The sequence below is a fragment of the Papio anubis genome, chromosome 2 (assembly GCF_008728515.1).
Source record: "Papio anubis isolate 15944 chromosome 2, Panubis1.0, whole genome shotgun sequence".
In the NCBI taxonomy this organism is placed as follows: Eukaryota; Metazoa; Chordata; class Mammalia; order Primates; family Cercopithecidae; genus Papio; species Papio anubis.
The window spans coordinates 5,950,565-5,968,142 of NC_044977.1; the positions used below are offsets into that span (position 1 = coordinate 5,950,565).

At 33.1% G+C, this 17,578-nt stretch overlaps 1 protein-coding gene across 4 annotated transcripts in view; it reads right to left on the bottom strand.

The window, feature by feature from the left end:
• GBE1 (1,4-alpha-glucan branching enzyme 1) overlaps positions 1 to 17,578 on the bottom strand; it is a 266,685-nt gene that overhangs the window by 208,933 nt on the left and 40,174 nt on the right. For 3 of the 4 annotated variants that reach the window (XM_009198200.4, XM_003893800.4, XM_031662939.1), the window contains exon 2: positions 6,212 to 6,381. In XM_009198200.4, coding sequence (XP_009196464.2) covers positions 6,212 to 6,381 — 170 coding nt within the window. Of the gene's footprint in view, positions 1 to 6,211; positions 6,382 to 13,940; positions 14,984 to 17,578 lie in introns of those variants that run through there. The other variant, XM_017955042.3, reaches the window with a different exon arrangement.

The window sequence follows — 17,578 nt, forward strand, 5'->3', positions numbered from 1 at the left end:
AAATGTCTATCGAACAAAAGTCTCCTTGAAGATCATCTGAGTTCACAAGTCAAGAAATCTTCTCAACAATCCGTCTGGATCACTACCCTGCCAAAACAACTCTCTTCCCACAAAGACTGTAAGATATTTAGAATATCAAAAAATCGGGGAAGCTGACACTGTATATTACAAAGATGGGTCATACATTATTGTTCCCAATTTTTCATGAGCCTTATATTGGTCAGGGTTCTCTTAGAGGGACAGAACTAATAGGATAGATATATAAAGGGGAGTTCATTAAGTATTAACTTACGCAATGACAAGGTCCCACAACAGGCCGTCTGCAAGCTGAGGAGAAAGGAGAGCTAGTCCGAGTCCCAAAATTGAAGAACTTGGAGTCTGACGTTCAAAGGCTGGAAGCATCCCGCAGGGTAGAAAGATGTGTAGGCTAGGAGGCTAGGTTCATCTCTTTTTCGCATTTTTCTGCCTGCTTTATATTCACTGGAAGCCGATTATATTATGCCCACTAGATTAAGGGTGGATCTGCCTTCCCCAGTCCACTGACTCAAATGTTCATCTCTTTTGGCAACACCCACACAGACACACCCAGGATTAAAACTTTGTATCCCTCAATCCAATCAAGTTGACAGTATTAACCATCACAAGCCTCCCCATAAAAGATGATTTGGCTTCCATGCCTCATTGACATAAGGCTTGGCCATGTTATTTGGCTAATGAAATGTAAGTGCAAATCACATATGTTACTTCTAAGCTGATGTTTTCAGAGCCATCCCAGAGTTTCTTCATTGTTCTTTCTCTCTCTCTGATGTTATCCGTGTATCCCCATATTGGGATTACTCCATTAACCTGTATTGTGCAGTGAATTTGAGAGTTGTCGGAGAGCCACAGCTGACAACTACAGCCAACATGAACAAGCAAGAGGCCTTTGTTGTTGTAAGCCATCAAAACATTGGAGTTGTTTGTAAAATGTCATGCCACAGTGAAAGCTGACTAACAGAGACACAAAAGATTAGATGAAGAAAGAAAATCCAAAAGAAGCTGGTATCACAATTACACCCCTGAACCAGAAATGGCTTTAAACCAATAAATAATGATCACTAATTTTCATAGCAGGGTTTCTCAGACCATGATTATGTACCAATTAACTTTCTCAAAACACTTTAATTTTACCCTATACTAATACTTATGTAAATAAAAATTATTCAAAAACTGAAAGAAAAAAGTCTTAAAACTCAAGCCCAAATTTTTGTATTATAATTATTAGATTCTACAGAAATAAAATGACCCTGCCAAATTTGCTATCAACATTCCTAAATGCTTATTCCCAATTTCTGATAATATCACTGAAAACAGTACAGTTCGTAGAACCCACTGGTCTGCAGAGCACATGTTGACTAGCACGGTTTCAGAGCAAGAAGGATTAAGAAATATGAAGGCTTTCATGACACTGAAAACTTATATAACTGAAAAAAAAATTACAGACAAAATTGGCCCAAAAAAACAGGTAAAAACTTCTTGCTATCTTTCCCGCTCTGCAAAAATATCAGTGGTTCCTTTTTCTGTAGGCATAAAAATCAGGGTTTATTTCTTTTTTCCTTTCTTTCAGTCTATCAGTGATAGACATTTAGGTTATTTGAAAGGTGCCTAGCTCCCAGACTTAGTAATTTTAAATGAAATGCTTTCCGTTATAGCAAATAGGAACCCAATTATTTCATATTGACATATGTAGTTTACTGCCTTTCTCTCTTATTATCATCTAGATACTGGAAAGCAGCTAGTTATTTTCAATTATTTAGCAACCTGCAATAAACATGATTTAGAACCAAAACTCCAAGTATATTTTAAAGCACATCTAATTTTCTAAAGAATGGGTCTTTGCTGTATTGCAGATGATTCAAAGTTTTAGAAATTCATCTCAGCCCTTTAAAGAAGTTTCTAGTTTAACCAGAAATACTTTTTCAGTGGTAAGAGTCCAATCTTGATGAATGTCAATATATGTACACCATTCTTCTAGGTTGCTGCAGCAGCTGTTAGTTAAAAAAAATAGTTGTTTAAAAATGAATGGAAGAAAAAGAAATGATTGTTGTATTTCTCTCAAATAAAGAAAAATATATGTACTATATTTAAAGTGAAGCTGTTTTCCAAGTAGTGTTTTAAAATGTGGATGGCAAATCTGCCTGAGTTTTGGCAAAACACACTATTTTATTTTTGCAAGGCTCAATTGCCTTTTGAAATTAATAGTAATTTTCTGAAATAAAAAGACCTTTGCAAATAAGAGGGTTTTGTTTTGTTTTTGTTTTTTTTAATCTTGCCAATTAACATTTCTGTAGCACTGATTAAGGTACAAAATTTCTCACATTCACAATCTAGTTAGGAGCAAACTAGTTAGGCAGTTAAAACAAATATCATCACATTAAACCCCAATGAGCCAGAGGAAGAACCATTGTTTAGAGAACTCAACTGTGTTTTCGAACTCTAAATCCCATGATGTTTTATTTTACACACCAATTCATGAAGATTTATTTAGTTTTTTATTTGTATTTATTTATTTATTTTCTGGTAAAGGGTCTATCTCTGTTGCCCAAGACGGTCTCAAACACCTGAGTGATCCTCCCACCTCAGCATCCCAAAGTGCTAGGATTACAGATTACACGTGTTAGCCACTAAGGCCAGCCGGCAATTTATTTCTTAAATAGCATTTGTCTTTGATTATTCTAAGTACCTGTAACTAAAATAGTCTCAGGTCAGTAGGCACAAAAAAAAAAAAAAAAAGGAAAAAAATCTTTCTTTCTGCTCAACTATTATTAGGAAAAAATGGATTTTATGTTACTAAGGGAAAAATGAAATACAGAATCCCTGAAGTGTGTGTGTGTGTGTGTGTGTGTGTGTGTGTGTGTGTAAGGCATGGTTAGCTCAGTTGTCTAAGAGTACATTTTCACGTAGGTTGTCATCACAATAAAAATTCTGTGTTCACTAAAGTCAGACTGACCCATGTGTATATCTTTTTTTACAAAGAAACCTTCTAAATGCATCATTGGCTCAGAATTCAGACTCCACTCTCAATTTTCAAATTGTTTGTTTGTTTGTTGATTTGTTTGTTTTTGAAAGTCAAAGCCCATTAGTGAAAAAAAGTTGAGATCCCATTCCCAAAGAGACTTTGAGATCCTACAACTTTGGGCATAAAAAGAGACATCTTTTCATCTAAGAAAGAAAATAAATTAGACACTTAAGTTTTCCCAGCATACTGCCTGTCCTTAACTATTTTCTATCACAATTTCATTTACTGTAGTCTTTTCTTATCTCTTCAATAAAAATAAAGGCCCACTGATTACATCTGCTGCTTGTCATGCCGTTAGTTACTAAATATTTGTTGACTGAGAATCATTAAATGAACGTTATCACAAGGATATGGAGAAATTTTAAATGACGCAATACATCTTTATACAGAGTGGAATTTTAAAAATCAATGTAAATTGGGAAAAGAAGTTAACAGAGGACATTTTTGCAATAAAAATATGGACCAGGTAATTTTAGTTTTCTATTTACACAATATTTTTTAAATTACTGGACTTTCAACATTTAAGCATTAAGTCCAAGAACATACAATTTTTAAATGCAATTCTACAAACACATACAGCACAACTTTCAATAATGAGCAATAGTCATGATGATAGTTCACAAATCTAGTTTTCATATAGTCTCTTTTCTATATTTTTATATTTATAGAAACTGTTAAGTGGGTTTCATCATAAATGTAGGGGTAGGGAGACCAAATACAACTATCAGATATTAATGGTAGTTCTTATAGTAGTTGGGTATCTTTACATAAAAATTTAACTTAAACATTCTCAATATCCTCAACCTCTACATGGAATTTTAAAAAAGAAAACTAGTAAAATAGAATGCCTTGATTATAGGCAGATTTCTAAGTGGTCTAGTAACAAAAAGTCAAGGCAGTGACGTAGAGAAGATGGGGAAGTACCTGTGTTTATGTAAAAGAAAAAATTATTAATAACAAACATTATTTAAGTGAGTAGTCTCTTATCCTCAAAATACGTTGAATAATTACCACCACATCAAGCTAATCTGAATTATTAGATCTCATGGTCTTTTACAAGTGTCCATGAAATTTTCCAACAACTTCCCAGACACTTCTAATTTTTGGGACTACACCATGAATTATTTTCAGTCCTTAGACCTGTACTTTCCAGTAAAGAAGCCAGTAGCTACCAGAGGTGATAGAGCACTTGAAATGAGGCTAGTGCAACTTAGAAACTGAATTTTATATTTTATTTCATCTTAATTAATTTATTAAATTTAAATTTTAAAAGTGTTATTCAAGTCAGTTACTGGAAACCTCTTAATTTTGTTTGGAAAAAAACTGGGTATATGCACATACTTTTAAACTGAAAATTTTATTAAACTTTAAATTAAGTGCAGTCCGCCCTCAGGTTGCACATCTACTGATTCAACCAATCTTAGATTGAAACTATTTGAAAAAGAAAAATGGATGGTTGCATCTGCACTGAACACTGAAACAGCCTTTTTTTCTTGTTATTATTCCATAAACAATATAGTATAACAAGTATTTATACAACATTTACATTGTATTAGGTACTGTAAATAATCTAGACATAATTGAAAGTATAAGAGAACATGCATCTAGGTTATATGCAAATACTACATCATTTTATACAAGAGATTTAGGCATCCTTGGATTTTGGTATCCACGAGAAGTTGTAGAACAAGTCCCCTAATGATACTGAAAGATTACTGTATTTGCAATGAAAACTTACTATCTGAATTAAGACTTGCTGTACCCAGATTTCAAAGATGTAGTATAATAAAAGAATAAAAATCTCATCAATAAAATTTACATTGATTAAATATTAAAAAGATAATATTTTTATATCCTAGGTAAATACAATTTATTATTATTAAATTTTATTATACTGTTCTCCTTTCACTTTTTAAATATTGTTACTAAAATTTCTGAATCACATAAGTTGCTTGCATTTTATTTCTGTGGGACAGTGCTGTCTTAGACAATGCATATTAATGTAAAACCCAAAGTTTTGTTAAGTCAAGTTCCTTTAAGAATAATTTACATTGCATCAAAATTTGTTCTATATACATGTACAGTTCTATAAATTTTGATTAATTCATACAGTCAGGTAACTAGCACCACAGTCATGATATGAAACATTTTCACTATCCCCAAAAGTTCCCTCATGTCCCTTTGTAATCAACCTTTACCCACCACCCCTACCCCTGACAACAATGATCTGTTTTCTGTCCCTACAGTTTTGCTGTTTCTAAAATGCCATAAAAGTTTAATAATACAGCATATAGACTTTTGAACCCAGTGAAATCAAATATTAAATATTATACCATTCTATGGTATTAAAGGATTATGATCATTTTGATATTCCTTTTCCTTGTATCAAGAACCTTTACCAAGGCCTGTTTTTTTCCAGTTATTCCACTTTCAAAACTGAACTTTCTTCCTTGTCATCATTCTAGTAATGTATTTACCCTTCAAGAATAAAACCTAGTAGATTGTATTACAGTTATTTACATTACAGTCCTTCCTCCCACCAGACTCTAAGCTAGAAACCTGACTTTGTTTTCCATAGCATTAACTCTGTCTAGTGCAGTTAACAGTGCAAATGACGAGGCTGAGAAGAGATTTCCCATTGTGTTCTAAAACAAGGTAAAGGAAAAAAAGAAATGAGTGATGGAGGTTACTCACCAGATTAGCTATCTCCGAAATTTTATTGAAGTCTCCGAAAAGAGTATAAGGCTATACAGAGGATCCAAGAACTATGATTCCAGCCACCCAGGTGTGAATGCTAGTGGAGCTTTAACTATGCCAGTATTTTTACCTGGATTGCTACTTGTTTTGTCATAGCTTGCTAACAAAGTTGAGTAAATTTGGAGTTGTCTTCCTAATAGCATTTTTCTCGTAAACCTTGTTATTTCTAGTACATGATTTTACAGAACAGAAAGTCAAGAATACACGTATCACATTATAACAGAAACAGCTGCACCACACAAAGAGCTTAATAAATTAGAAGGTTCTATCTGAAAAGTCTGATATTTATTTGTAATCATTAATGTCCGTATGGTTAAATATATGAAATATAAGAAATACATGTATTAAATAGTTAATAAGATATCACTATTTAGTTCAATGCTTTCAAGTACTTACTAAAATCTCCAGTAAGAAAAACTCCTTCTGCTCCCGGGGCCCATTCTTTGCAGTATAAACCACCATCAGCACATCTGTGGACGCCAAATGATTCATAGCCTTTGGAAAACTTATCAATACCACCTTCGTTTTCTCCAATGTTGTTCAAAATTTGGCTAAACTGTTTATACCTTTGAAGAAGTGTGAAAGAAAATAAGTTAGAAAATTAAATAGTCTTCTAGAAAAGCTACTGTAATTAACTACTTTAGTCTTACTTAGGGAAAAAAAGGACATTATTAAAGAGGAATAATATAAATAATTTCATTTATTAGTAGAGGTTACCTGGTAGGATAAAATCACTCTTATTTAAAATAAACTGAGCTAATCTAACTAGCATTTTTGGTAACTTCAAGCACTGGTATGAGAGACGAAACATGATGGTTATACTATTTCATGAATTTTTTAAAAACTAGCATTATAGCAACTTCCATGTCAAGACAGTGTAATGAAACAGAATCTCTACATCTCTCTCCTCTGATTCCTAAGGAAATGAAATAACACAGTCAAAATTCAGCAAGAAAAATAAAATTAGCCTACTGCAGGGTTTGGCAAACTTTTCCTGTTAAGGGGCAGACGGCAAATATTTTAGGCTTTGTCAGCCATATGGTCTCTGTCACAGCTACTCAAGGATGTCTCTGAAGTATGAAAGGGGCCATGGACAAAAAGTTAATGAGTGGGTGTGGCTGTGTTCCAGTAACACTTTATTTACAAAAACAGGTGGTGGGCCAGATTTGGCCTGCAGCCTTTTCCTTCCCTAAAGCAACTAAGCATGGCAAGAACATACATCATATCAAAGTACAAAAGCCAGTGGCCACAAGAAGAAATCACAGATTCCTAAGCAGGACCAAGAACAGCGCATGCCTGCTCCTGATCCTTTCCCAGTTCCCCTATATCAGGTACCGGTACACCAAAATTACTACCCTATGTTCATTAGTATCCCCTATATCCAGTAAGAAACAAACTAGGAAAAACTTGGTAAAATTGGAGAAGTAAACCATGTGGCTGGTGCTGTATGTCAGAAGTGAAGGTTCCAGAACTATACAAAATTGTATACAATATTGTATACAATACTATACAAGCCAATAGGCTTCTCTATACCTCCCCATACCCTCAGGGCTAAGCAATCTTGCCCTGAAAGATGGCAGGAATCTAGGTACGGGATATCCAGGGAATATACAAAATTTGAGATGCAGAATAATGAACAATATCTCAACTTAGCTACATAGAAAATTGACCTTTTTACAAATGTTTCACATTATGCAACTTAATTAAAAATAAACTCAAAAGAATAAGAGCTGAAAGATTATATGACAAGAGAATGAAAAGTAAAAGACTGTAGACTTAACAAAATAAATGGAGGAATAAAGTATATCAATAGATAACGATGAATAAGTTTAGACTCAGCAAAGAAAAGTACATAGTATAGCAAAAATAACAAATTATTAAATGAATAATTGAGAATTGAAATAATTAAAGAAAAACAATGAATTTGAATATATTAAAGAGAACCTAAGAGACACCCAACATAGACAAAAAAAATATGATCCAAATATGGATAGCTGCTGACTGAAAAATAAAACTAAATAAAATGAATATAGATGGAATAAAACTGGAAAATTTTCCTAAAGAATTAAATCCACATGTTAAAAAGAGCATACAATTTTTTAAGAAAAGTTTGGGAGACAAACACACACAAAATATATTCCAATTTAAGCAACTGAAATTCAAAAGATAAAAGAAATGAGTCTATAGACAACCAGGCAGAAAAAGGCAACATCAATTAAAAACCAAAAGATAAAACCAACTCCACACAATTCTAAGAAGGAAAAGTAGTAATCTAGGAATATCCTAGGAGACAAGTTTCTATTCATATCTAAAGAATTTTTTAAAATACTGTCAAATTTAAAATTGAGTTTTAGTCAATGACACTAATGAACCATTCTTGAAGAAAAATAAGCTACTTTCCATTTTTCTAAATGGCAATTAAATATTAAAAACAAACACAAGAACGAACAGTTATTGTAGGAGTGTGTCTAAGAACTGACTCCTTAAATATAGAACATTGGCTAGACAATCGTGGAACTGTGTGAATGTGATCATGAAAAGGGATCTCAGCTGACAAAGTAAAAACATTGTATTTAAAAAAAGAGATGAGTGAAAGGAGGATGAAATTTTATAGCAGAGAATCACTCAACACAGAGTAAAATTTAAGGTTGTCATCATTATACTCTTTCATGTCTTTATTAATCTTAGACGAGCACTGAAATAAAACTTTACAGTAAAGAAAGTTGTATATGAATTCCAATAATTTCTTCTTTTCATTTCACTTTAATTTCATTGTTTAAATTAAAGTTAACAGACATTTATTTTCTCCTGTCTCATTATAGTATTTCTATCAAGCATTTTCTCTAACCTTCCATCTAAAGATAGGCATACAAAAATATCAAGAATTATATACCCTTAATATCAGTGAAGATTATTTTGGTGACGTTTCTTTTTACTTTCTCCATTGCATTGTTCTAATTATGTATAACAAATAACTACCATTTAAAGAAAAATGAAGTACAGTTTTCCTAAAACTATAATTTTTCACATAATTAAAACAGCAACATAATTTTATATAATAGTTATAGGAATTTTACTGAGTATGTAAAACTAGGTTTATAAAATTTGAGGAACTTAAATCATTTGAAATAGATCTATGGAGCAAATCCAAGTTTCTGAAAGAGTATTAAGCCGAAGTAAAAATTCAATATGTGATGAAAGGGCATTTCAAAACAGTAAGAAAAGGATAGCTTATTCAATAAAATATTGAAATCTATAAGTCTGTCATAAAAAGTAGATCTCTAAAACAAAATAACTTACAGAGAGATCAGACTTGTAAACTTTAATATTTTAAAAATAAGTCCAAGTGTTCATGGAAAATGAAGCACAGGTAGCCAATAAACATTAGAAACAATGATCAAATTCATATATAACTAAAGAAGTGCAAACCTAAACTTCAAAATTCAATTTTCCACCTAAAAGACCCAGAAACATATGATAGTCTATACAGATGGGATATGGTTCAGGAGAAAAGACATTTTCAAATGCTCTTGGTTGAAATATCAATTAGAAAACAATTTGACAACAGCTTTGAAAATTTCAAAATCACACTCTTCAAGTAAGTAACTCTATTTTTAGAAATCTGTCCTTTGGATATACATCACACAAAGATGCAAAGACATCTAAGTATACAATACTATTTATTCTTTATGGCATTATTTATAATACAAAACCATGGAAAATAACCTACCTTTGCAACAATGGGAAACTAGGTGAATGAACTGTGGAATATCCAAATGATAAATTATATGACAACCATTAAAAAAAAATGAAGTAGGGCAAAATGTGCTGATATGGAATCCTGCCCGAAATAATCCCAGTCTCACAAGATAGTTTTTATTCAAGGGGACATAAACTGAACCACCCAAATGAGCCAGGCTGGTGTAACAAATATGAGGAGCTGACAACACACAAGAAACACAAAATTGCAAAGTTGATGATAAAATAATTAAGGAAAACAAAGCAGAAACTGTTGAGATGGAAAGTACAAGCCTCATCTAAAAGCACAGCCTCTATTTAATAGTTACAGCTCATTGTTACGTAGCATATTTTGTCCAATCATGTAATTATTCAAGAACATTAAAAAATACAGATTTTTCTATGAACTCTTCCTAATGTAAACAGTGGCAACTGCTTCAAAATACTTAAAATACTTACCTAGACAAACAAACTAGATATGCAGGCCTGATGGAACACCATATGCAAACTCTTTAAATCATATGAGAAAATGTTCTGTGTGTGTGTGGTTTTTTTTAACCTCTTCCAGATATCAGTCAGCTATACTTCTTGGAATATGGAAATGCTAATCCATATTAAATTATATAAGTAATAACAGGCAATAAAATGATCAAACAATGTGGAACAATCAACAAAACAAAAATTGAACTTAGGGTAAAAGATATACACACACATACACCCTCATAATAAAAGGAAAACTACTGATTTTCCAAAAAGGTATAACATTGGGAGGGTAAACAAATGTAATCATTTTACTTTCAATGTTGGTATAATACCTTACGATAAACTTTTAGATTTATGTAAAGTTTAAGTTTAAAAAATAATCATTTTCTAAAAAAGTTTCTTAAAGTATTTTCAAATGTCCCATTTAGTAAAATTTCAATGGAAACACGATTATAGCATTATATTACTTTAAGTATCTTGACTTCCCTCAAGGTCAGCCCTACAGCTTCTGATACAGAAATACACATTGCACTTTGAAATCACTGTGGCTCAAAAAGGAAAATGCCTGAGGATACAGCAAGCTCATCATGCCTGTGCCCTCTCCTACTATAGTCATCTCTCTTAATATTTTGCTATGAATTTAGAGGATATTTAAAAACTAGGTCAAATTTTTGGTAACCAAGAAGATAAAATGAAATTAGTATAGGAACTAGCATTTTGTATAGATATAAAGAACTGTTACAAAAATTATCAGATGTGACCTCTATATCAATGTTTTAAATCCTCTGTTACATAGGAAGAGACAGAGGCAAACATAAATAAATAAATTGTCCAAGATCAAGAAGGTAATAAGCAATAAGGACATCACATCATTAATCACAAAAGGTAGATTTCAAGTTAAATCTCAAATTAAAAGTCATATTTCACTTTTAAAGAAAGTTATTTATGTTTTACTCTTAAGGTAATTAATCTTATAATTCTATTTAATCTTATAATTATATTTAATTAATTTAATCTTATAATTAAGAGAATCAGGGGTAGCTGATATTAGCTTTACTTCCAGAAATAGTCTACTTTCAAGTCCAGACTCACATACACCATATGTGACTCTGAACAAGTCCCTTCATCTCCTTTTTCCTGATTTTCTTAACACATTAACTGGGGGCTCGAGGGAACCTCACAGATTGTAAGGAATCAATGAAACACAGTAGGAGCATTCCCCACAGCGTTCAATAAATGGTAGCTGGAACTTTTCTCCACCTTGAAGTGGTAACACTATAGTGTACTTTTACTTTATCAATTTTCTTTTACTTATTACACTTGCTTAGATTTTAAAACACATATTAGCTATTAGCTACGTTACGATTTTTCCCCTCAAGTTCCAAAACTGTTTAAGAATGCTTTCCATTTTTTTCCTGGAATAGAAAAACACAAATATAAATATACCAACACATAATACATATCACACACTCCAAATTCATTTGAACATATGAGTTATGGAAAGGTTGGAAGAAAATGAAGTTGACTAGACTACCCAGGGTGGGGAGGAGGGGCGGGGGGCAGTTTAGATAGTTATGAAAAAAAAAAAATGAAACAAGCTAAAATCTTTGCTCTCCTGGAAGGCAGCTGGTTCATCCTAGATCAGCACTGAAGCTCTAATTTCAGACAGGGCTGTGAACACAGGAGATACGGCAGTGGAGATGGATAATCCCTTCCCTGGAAATGTATTGGGTATAGAATCCATTCTCGAGTGCTTCTGAGCGGGACAGAAACCCAAGAAACCCATGAAGAAAATTCTTTTCTTAATAGCTTATTTTTAAGATTTTACTTTGTCATTTGCTTCCTATGGGACACTTGGATTAGAAGCAAGAAAAAGCACAGAAGTAAAAGTTCAAGAGAAATTTTTAACAGCTCAAAGGGAGGAAATAGGGTTAAAGGAGTGGAGAGTTGAGAATCTTTGGAAGGATAAAAAAGCTCTTCAACTCAGTCTTTAAAAATACTGCAGGTGTCTCACAGAAACTTTCTTAAGTGAAAAGTAACCAAAATATATAAAATTATTCATATATTAAGCCTGTCAAATGAGGGTTAAGCATTAGAGACTTTAAAGTGAGTATTTTATATTCCTCAATCAGGGCAATTATTCAACAAAAATACCCTAACATACTTATTGCAGGATAAACATATTTATTGTGTGCTAATAATTCAGTTACATAAAACAAGATCCTTCTTGTAAGGTGTTCATCCGTGCAGTGGGAAACACTGTGCAACTCATGACAAGATAGGCCTGAGATAAGTAAGTGTTCACAGAAGAATGAGCAAGACCAGGAAAGAACGAGTGATTTTGACTGGAAGAAGAGATTGGGAGAAGGCTTTAGGGAGTAGCTGGCATTTGTGCTGTATCTTGAAGGATGAGTAATATCTTTTGACAGGTTGAGAAAAGCCAGAGAAGGGCATTACATGTGTAAAAACTGGATGCTTCTTGATGACATGACGACTGGCTGTGTGTTGTCAGAGCAGGAGAAAGTGGAGTATTCCAGAGGCCAATTGGGATGAAAAAGATTGTCTGCAATCAGATAATATGTGGAATAAAAAACAAAATCCCTAAAAACTTTACAGAGGAGATAACTGATGTGATCAGAGACATGTTTTACAAGGAGCAGTTTGAAGGATGAATTTTGGATGAATTTTACTAGGCGGAGTCCATAAGTTAATAAAGTATTTATTAAGTAGACTATTAAGCACAGATACTGGCAGATCCTCCTGTTATACAAGAGTAAGCAATGAAAAGATTTTTTTAAATGACATCATGGTACACATGGTTTCTTATTTTTGAAAACTATTTCTTATTTTTAAAATGTAAATGTTATCAAATAACCAAATGCATCTATTTTCAAAATCCTACATAAATTTTCAGTGGCATTTCCAATCTGTATTCAACTTGGCATACACTCTTCACTTCATCTATCAGAAAACAGTAGAAATGAAACTGTTTGAGCAAAGGTGACAAGGAATAGTGAAATCCATCTATTTATTATACAAGCATTACTGAGAGTCTACTGTACATCCAGTACTATGCTAGTCACTGAGAATATAGAGATAAAGGACATTACAAAGTCTATGACTTGAAGATATTCTCTGTTACATATGGGAGACCGTAGAAGAGAAAGCAAGGAGTAGGAAAGCGTTACATAAGTTATTGATAAAGACAATCAGAAAACAGAATGTAATTCTGAAGTAATTCTTTCCTTTTAACTAAACTAAATGGAATTCTTTGCTTTGAAATTATACAAAGAGTGGAAAAATTATCTAGTTTGAACCCTAATATCTTCCTAGTAACTAAAATATTGGCACATAGTTAAGTATTCAATGAATAAATATTTAGTGAGCACCAATTATCTGTCAGATTCTTTCTAGGGAATGGTGATAAAATGATTAGAGTTAGGTTTAAGATTATAATTACTACGTTTGAATTTGAATCCTAATCCTACTGCTCCCCAACTGTAACTAAATTTTCTAATCTGAAATAAGAATAATGGAACTTACCTTCTAAGTCTGCTTTGAAAATCAAATGAAATAATGTTTCTAATCTTTTTATCATAATATCTTTCATGTGAAATAATGAATAGATACACAATGTATTCAATAAGACTGATGGAAATGAGATAAACAGAAAAATTAATAGACTATTAGAATATAAAAAAGATACAATTCCTGTAACTGTATTACACATAATATAGGTGGCTTCCTGATTTACTCAGTCCCACTGGCTCTCCTTGTACATAGAGGTTGTGGCTTGCAAGCAACTATCTGAAGAGGCCAGATACTGCATGTCTTGATCAGCTTGAACTGTTATAACAAATTATCATAGCCTGAGTGGTTTAAACAGCAAGCATTAATTTCTTACAGTTCTAGAGGCTGTGAAGTCCAAGACTGAGAACCAGCAGATCCAGCGTTTGGTGAGGGCACTCTTCCTTGTTTTCCGATGGCCACATTCTCATTGTATCCTGACATGGTAGACAGGAAAGGCAGGAAACAAGCTAAACACACCCCAATCTCTTCTTATACAGCCACTGATCACGTCAGGAGAGGGCCACTCTTGTGATCTAATGAATCACCTCCCACAGGTACCATCTCCAAACATCATCACATTATGTATCAGAGTTTCAACATTTACGTTCTGAGTGGATATAAACATTTAGTTCATAGCAAAATAAAATGAATGTGTACACGAATAAAGGCTCCAAAGGACAAATTTTGACTAACAAGAGACAGAAAATGGGAAGAAGTCCTTAGATAAATTCCTTACTCTTCCTCTTTAACATCCTGTGTGACCAAATGATCAGCTATAAAAGGAGATAGTATTCTCTCACTTGAGAATTCAATTCATCAGCTTGGGTGTGTATCAAGATCAAATGTATACAATCTGCACAGGTGAATAATAAACTGGGGATATGATGATCCACTGGAGACCACCTGCTTCCAGAAGCGAAAACACAAACCTCTCACTGTTCTTTAAAATGACGGCAAACTACTCTGTGCAAACAACACCTGATTAAAAGTGAGATGCAGACAGTTAATTTCCACCCTTTCACTTCTGCTCAAACTGCCGGTCTGCGGTTTTTCACTCAAGCAACTCTTCTCACTATTATAATCTTTATCAATGCCTAGGTTCATGAGATTTGAAACCAGCTATCAAATGAGTTGTTTCATAATGTCTAGGACTAAATGGTATATACCACCTACTACGTGCCAGGCATGGTACTACACAAGAAAGAATAGATTTAGAAATAAAAGACTGAGTTATATTTCTAGTCCCCTTAGCAACTGACCTTCAATTCTCACTTAATAATCTCAGAATTTCTGCTTCCTCATTTATAAAATGGAATAATATCATTGATGTCAAGGTGGCTGTGCTTATATATAACTAGATCACAAAAAATAGATTATTTTATGAAATGTTACATCTTTCCTTTTTAAAAAAATAAAAAATGAAGATCTCATTTAGTTGTAAATTATTAACTACTTTCAGCAAATCATTAGTCTTCAATTTCTAAGTAGAAAACTTAAAACCTTGAAAAATTTGGAATTGTTCTGCTATGCTAATTTTCATACAAAAATAAAATTTAAACATTAATCCCATTACAAGCATACACTGTGTGATTAATTTTAATCTTCTTAAATTTTATTCACATTGTACCATCTCTAAAACACAATCAAATGCATTGTGACCAATCTAATAAACACATCCTCAGTCCACATTTAAGAAAAAATTTAGTATCTTATTTTCTGATGTGAAGCAATAAAAGCTAATTAAGTCATGGTTTTGTTCTTACTTAAAGTTAAGTGCAATGAAAATTCACTACTTTCAGTCTCAGATTAATAAAATATATAGAGAAGTTATGGTTATAAAGAGATCATTAAGTATTTGGGGGGGGGGAGTATGAGGTAAATTCAAAACTATTATCTTCTAAAAGTTGCTACTATTTAAAATAGTATCCCAAAAGTAAGTAGTGGCTATTACTTGTTAAATATTCTTTCTTAATTTCTGGCACTTGGCCACAGATGTGAGGGGTCAAGGGAGACCATTGCTAAGATCTTTCTAGGTCTAAATCCGATAAAATGAAGAAAAGAAAAAGAAATGTTCTTATTCAATTAACAAAAAACTAGACAAAGTCCATTTAGTGGTGTCATTTAGAACTCTCAATTTAAAACTCTCAATTTCTTTTAATAATAAAGTATTTATTTATACTACATTATTCTACTTTCAGAATCATGGAAATACTATCACGTTTAATGACACAATTTAAAGAACCTACTATAAAGCCATTAATATAAAGATATTTTGACTTAACAAATTAGAATAAATTTAACAAAATATAACTATAAATTAATTTTAATCACTGTGCCTTGTCTCTTGGTTACAAATAAATAATATATTGCCCTTACAGTTTACTGAGGTATGATTAATGGTCAATATTAAAATTTCTAGAGTCTTCTGGTAAAGTGAAAACCTGACTGCCTAACAGACACATATACACACACACATCTGAATACAATAAATCAGAATTACTGAAGGTAAGCCCTGAGAGATGGCCCATCTGGTCAGGCCTGGAAGTGTCAAGTATTGTCCCAAGCACTTTAAGCTGCCGGCCTCTTTATCAGCCACTCTCTTTCCAGTCACGCTCCTGTTCAGGTCTTTGCTACATGCTCTGCTGATTACCTTGGAAAAGGGCAATGCTGTAACTGTTCAACTGACCTTTCAGTTTATTTTCTCTTGTGTAATATGAAACATGAGCTAACACAGTCTTAGTCTGCTGATTTCCAGGAAGAATTCTGACTTAATGTTTCAACAGCTCCTGGCTCAAATAATACTCTGCTCTTCGCTCTTCTGTATTCAGGTTTCTCTTTTTGGAAAAATTATGTGGCAAAGACCAAAGGTAAGGGCTAGAGAGACAGAAGCTTTAGGCCCTCTGCAGAGTGGACCACACCTGCACAGTAGTATGCTCCTGAGAATGTATGGTCCAGTAACTTGCTGAGAAGCAATTCCAATCTTTTAAGTCATCACTAGGATATTGTTCCAAATGTGACTTTCATTGTAACCATGAATAGTTTTAAAGTGAGGATGCTTATGTCTTTTCTGTCTTTCAATACGAATGCTACAGTTACTCGAACATTGTCAAAAATTTTATACTCACCATGGGAAAAACAAAATAGAGAGGGAGGTTAAAGAATCGAAAGATACACATTCTAGATCCAATTAAGGTACTAGCGATGTGACCTGTGGAAAGATAAACATTCAAAGTTTCAGGTTCTTCTTCTATAAAATGAAGAAGTTGAATTGAAAGGTTCCATCCTATAATCCATACTCTAAACTTCTTTGATTCTTAGTTGGGTACTAAATTTTCCCAACCCAGGAAGAAAAAAAAAGCACCTCAACACAAAGGTTACTTTGCACATTTCCCACATAAACCAAAAGGTGTATATATTTTACCATGAACAAGAAACATAATGTTACATTTATATTTTTTCTTAAAATGCAGGGTATAAACCACATATGAAATATAACAGACACAGGAAATTTTATTTTATTTATTTTTTATTTATTTATTTATTTATTTTTGAGATGGAATCTCACTCTGTAACCCAGGCTGGAGTGCAGTGGCACAATTTCTATTCACTGCAACCTCCACCTCCTGGCTTCAAGCGACTCTCCTGACTCAACCTCCCATGTAGCTGGGACTACAGGCATGCACCACCACGACTGGCCAATTTTGTATTTTTTAGTAGAGGTGGGGTTTGACCATGTTGGCCAGGCTGGTCTCAAACTCCTGATCTCAGGTGATCCACCTGCCTCGGCCTCCCTAAGTGGTGCGATTACAGGCGTGAGCCACTGTGCCTGGCCAACACAGAGAATTTTAAAAAGAGATATAATATGGACAGAAAAAATAATAATAATTTATAAATATTACAAATTGTAAATTACAATGATCAGTACCTTATGGAGCACTTACTACGTTCCAGACATTGTTCTAACTTACAAAT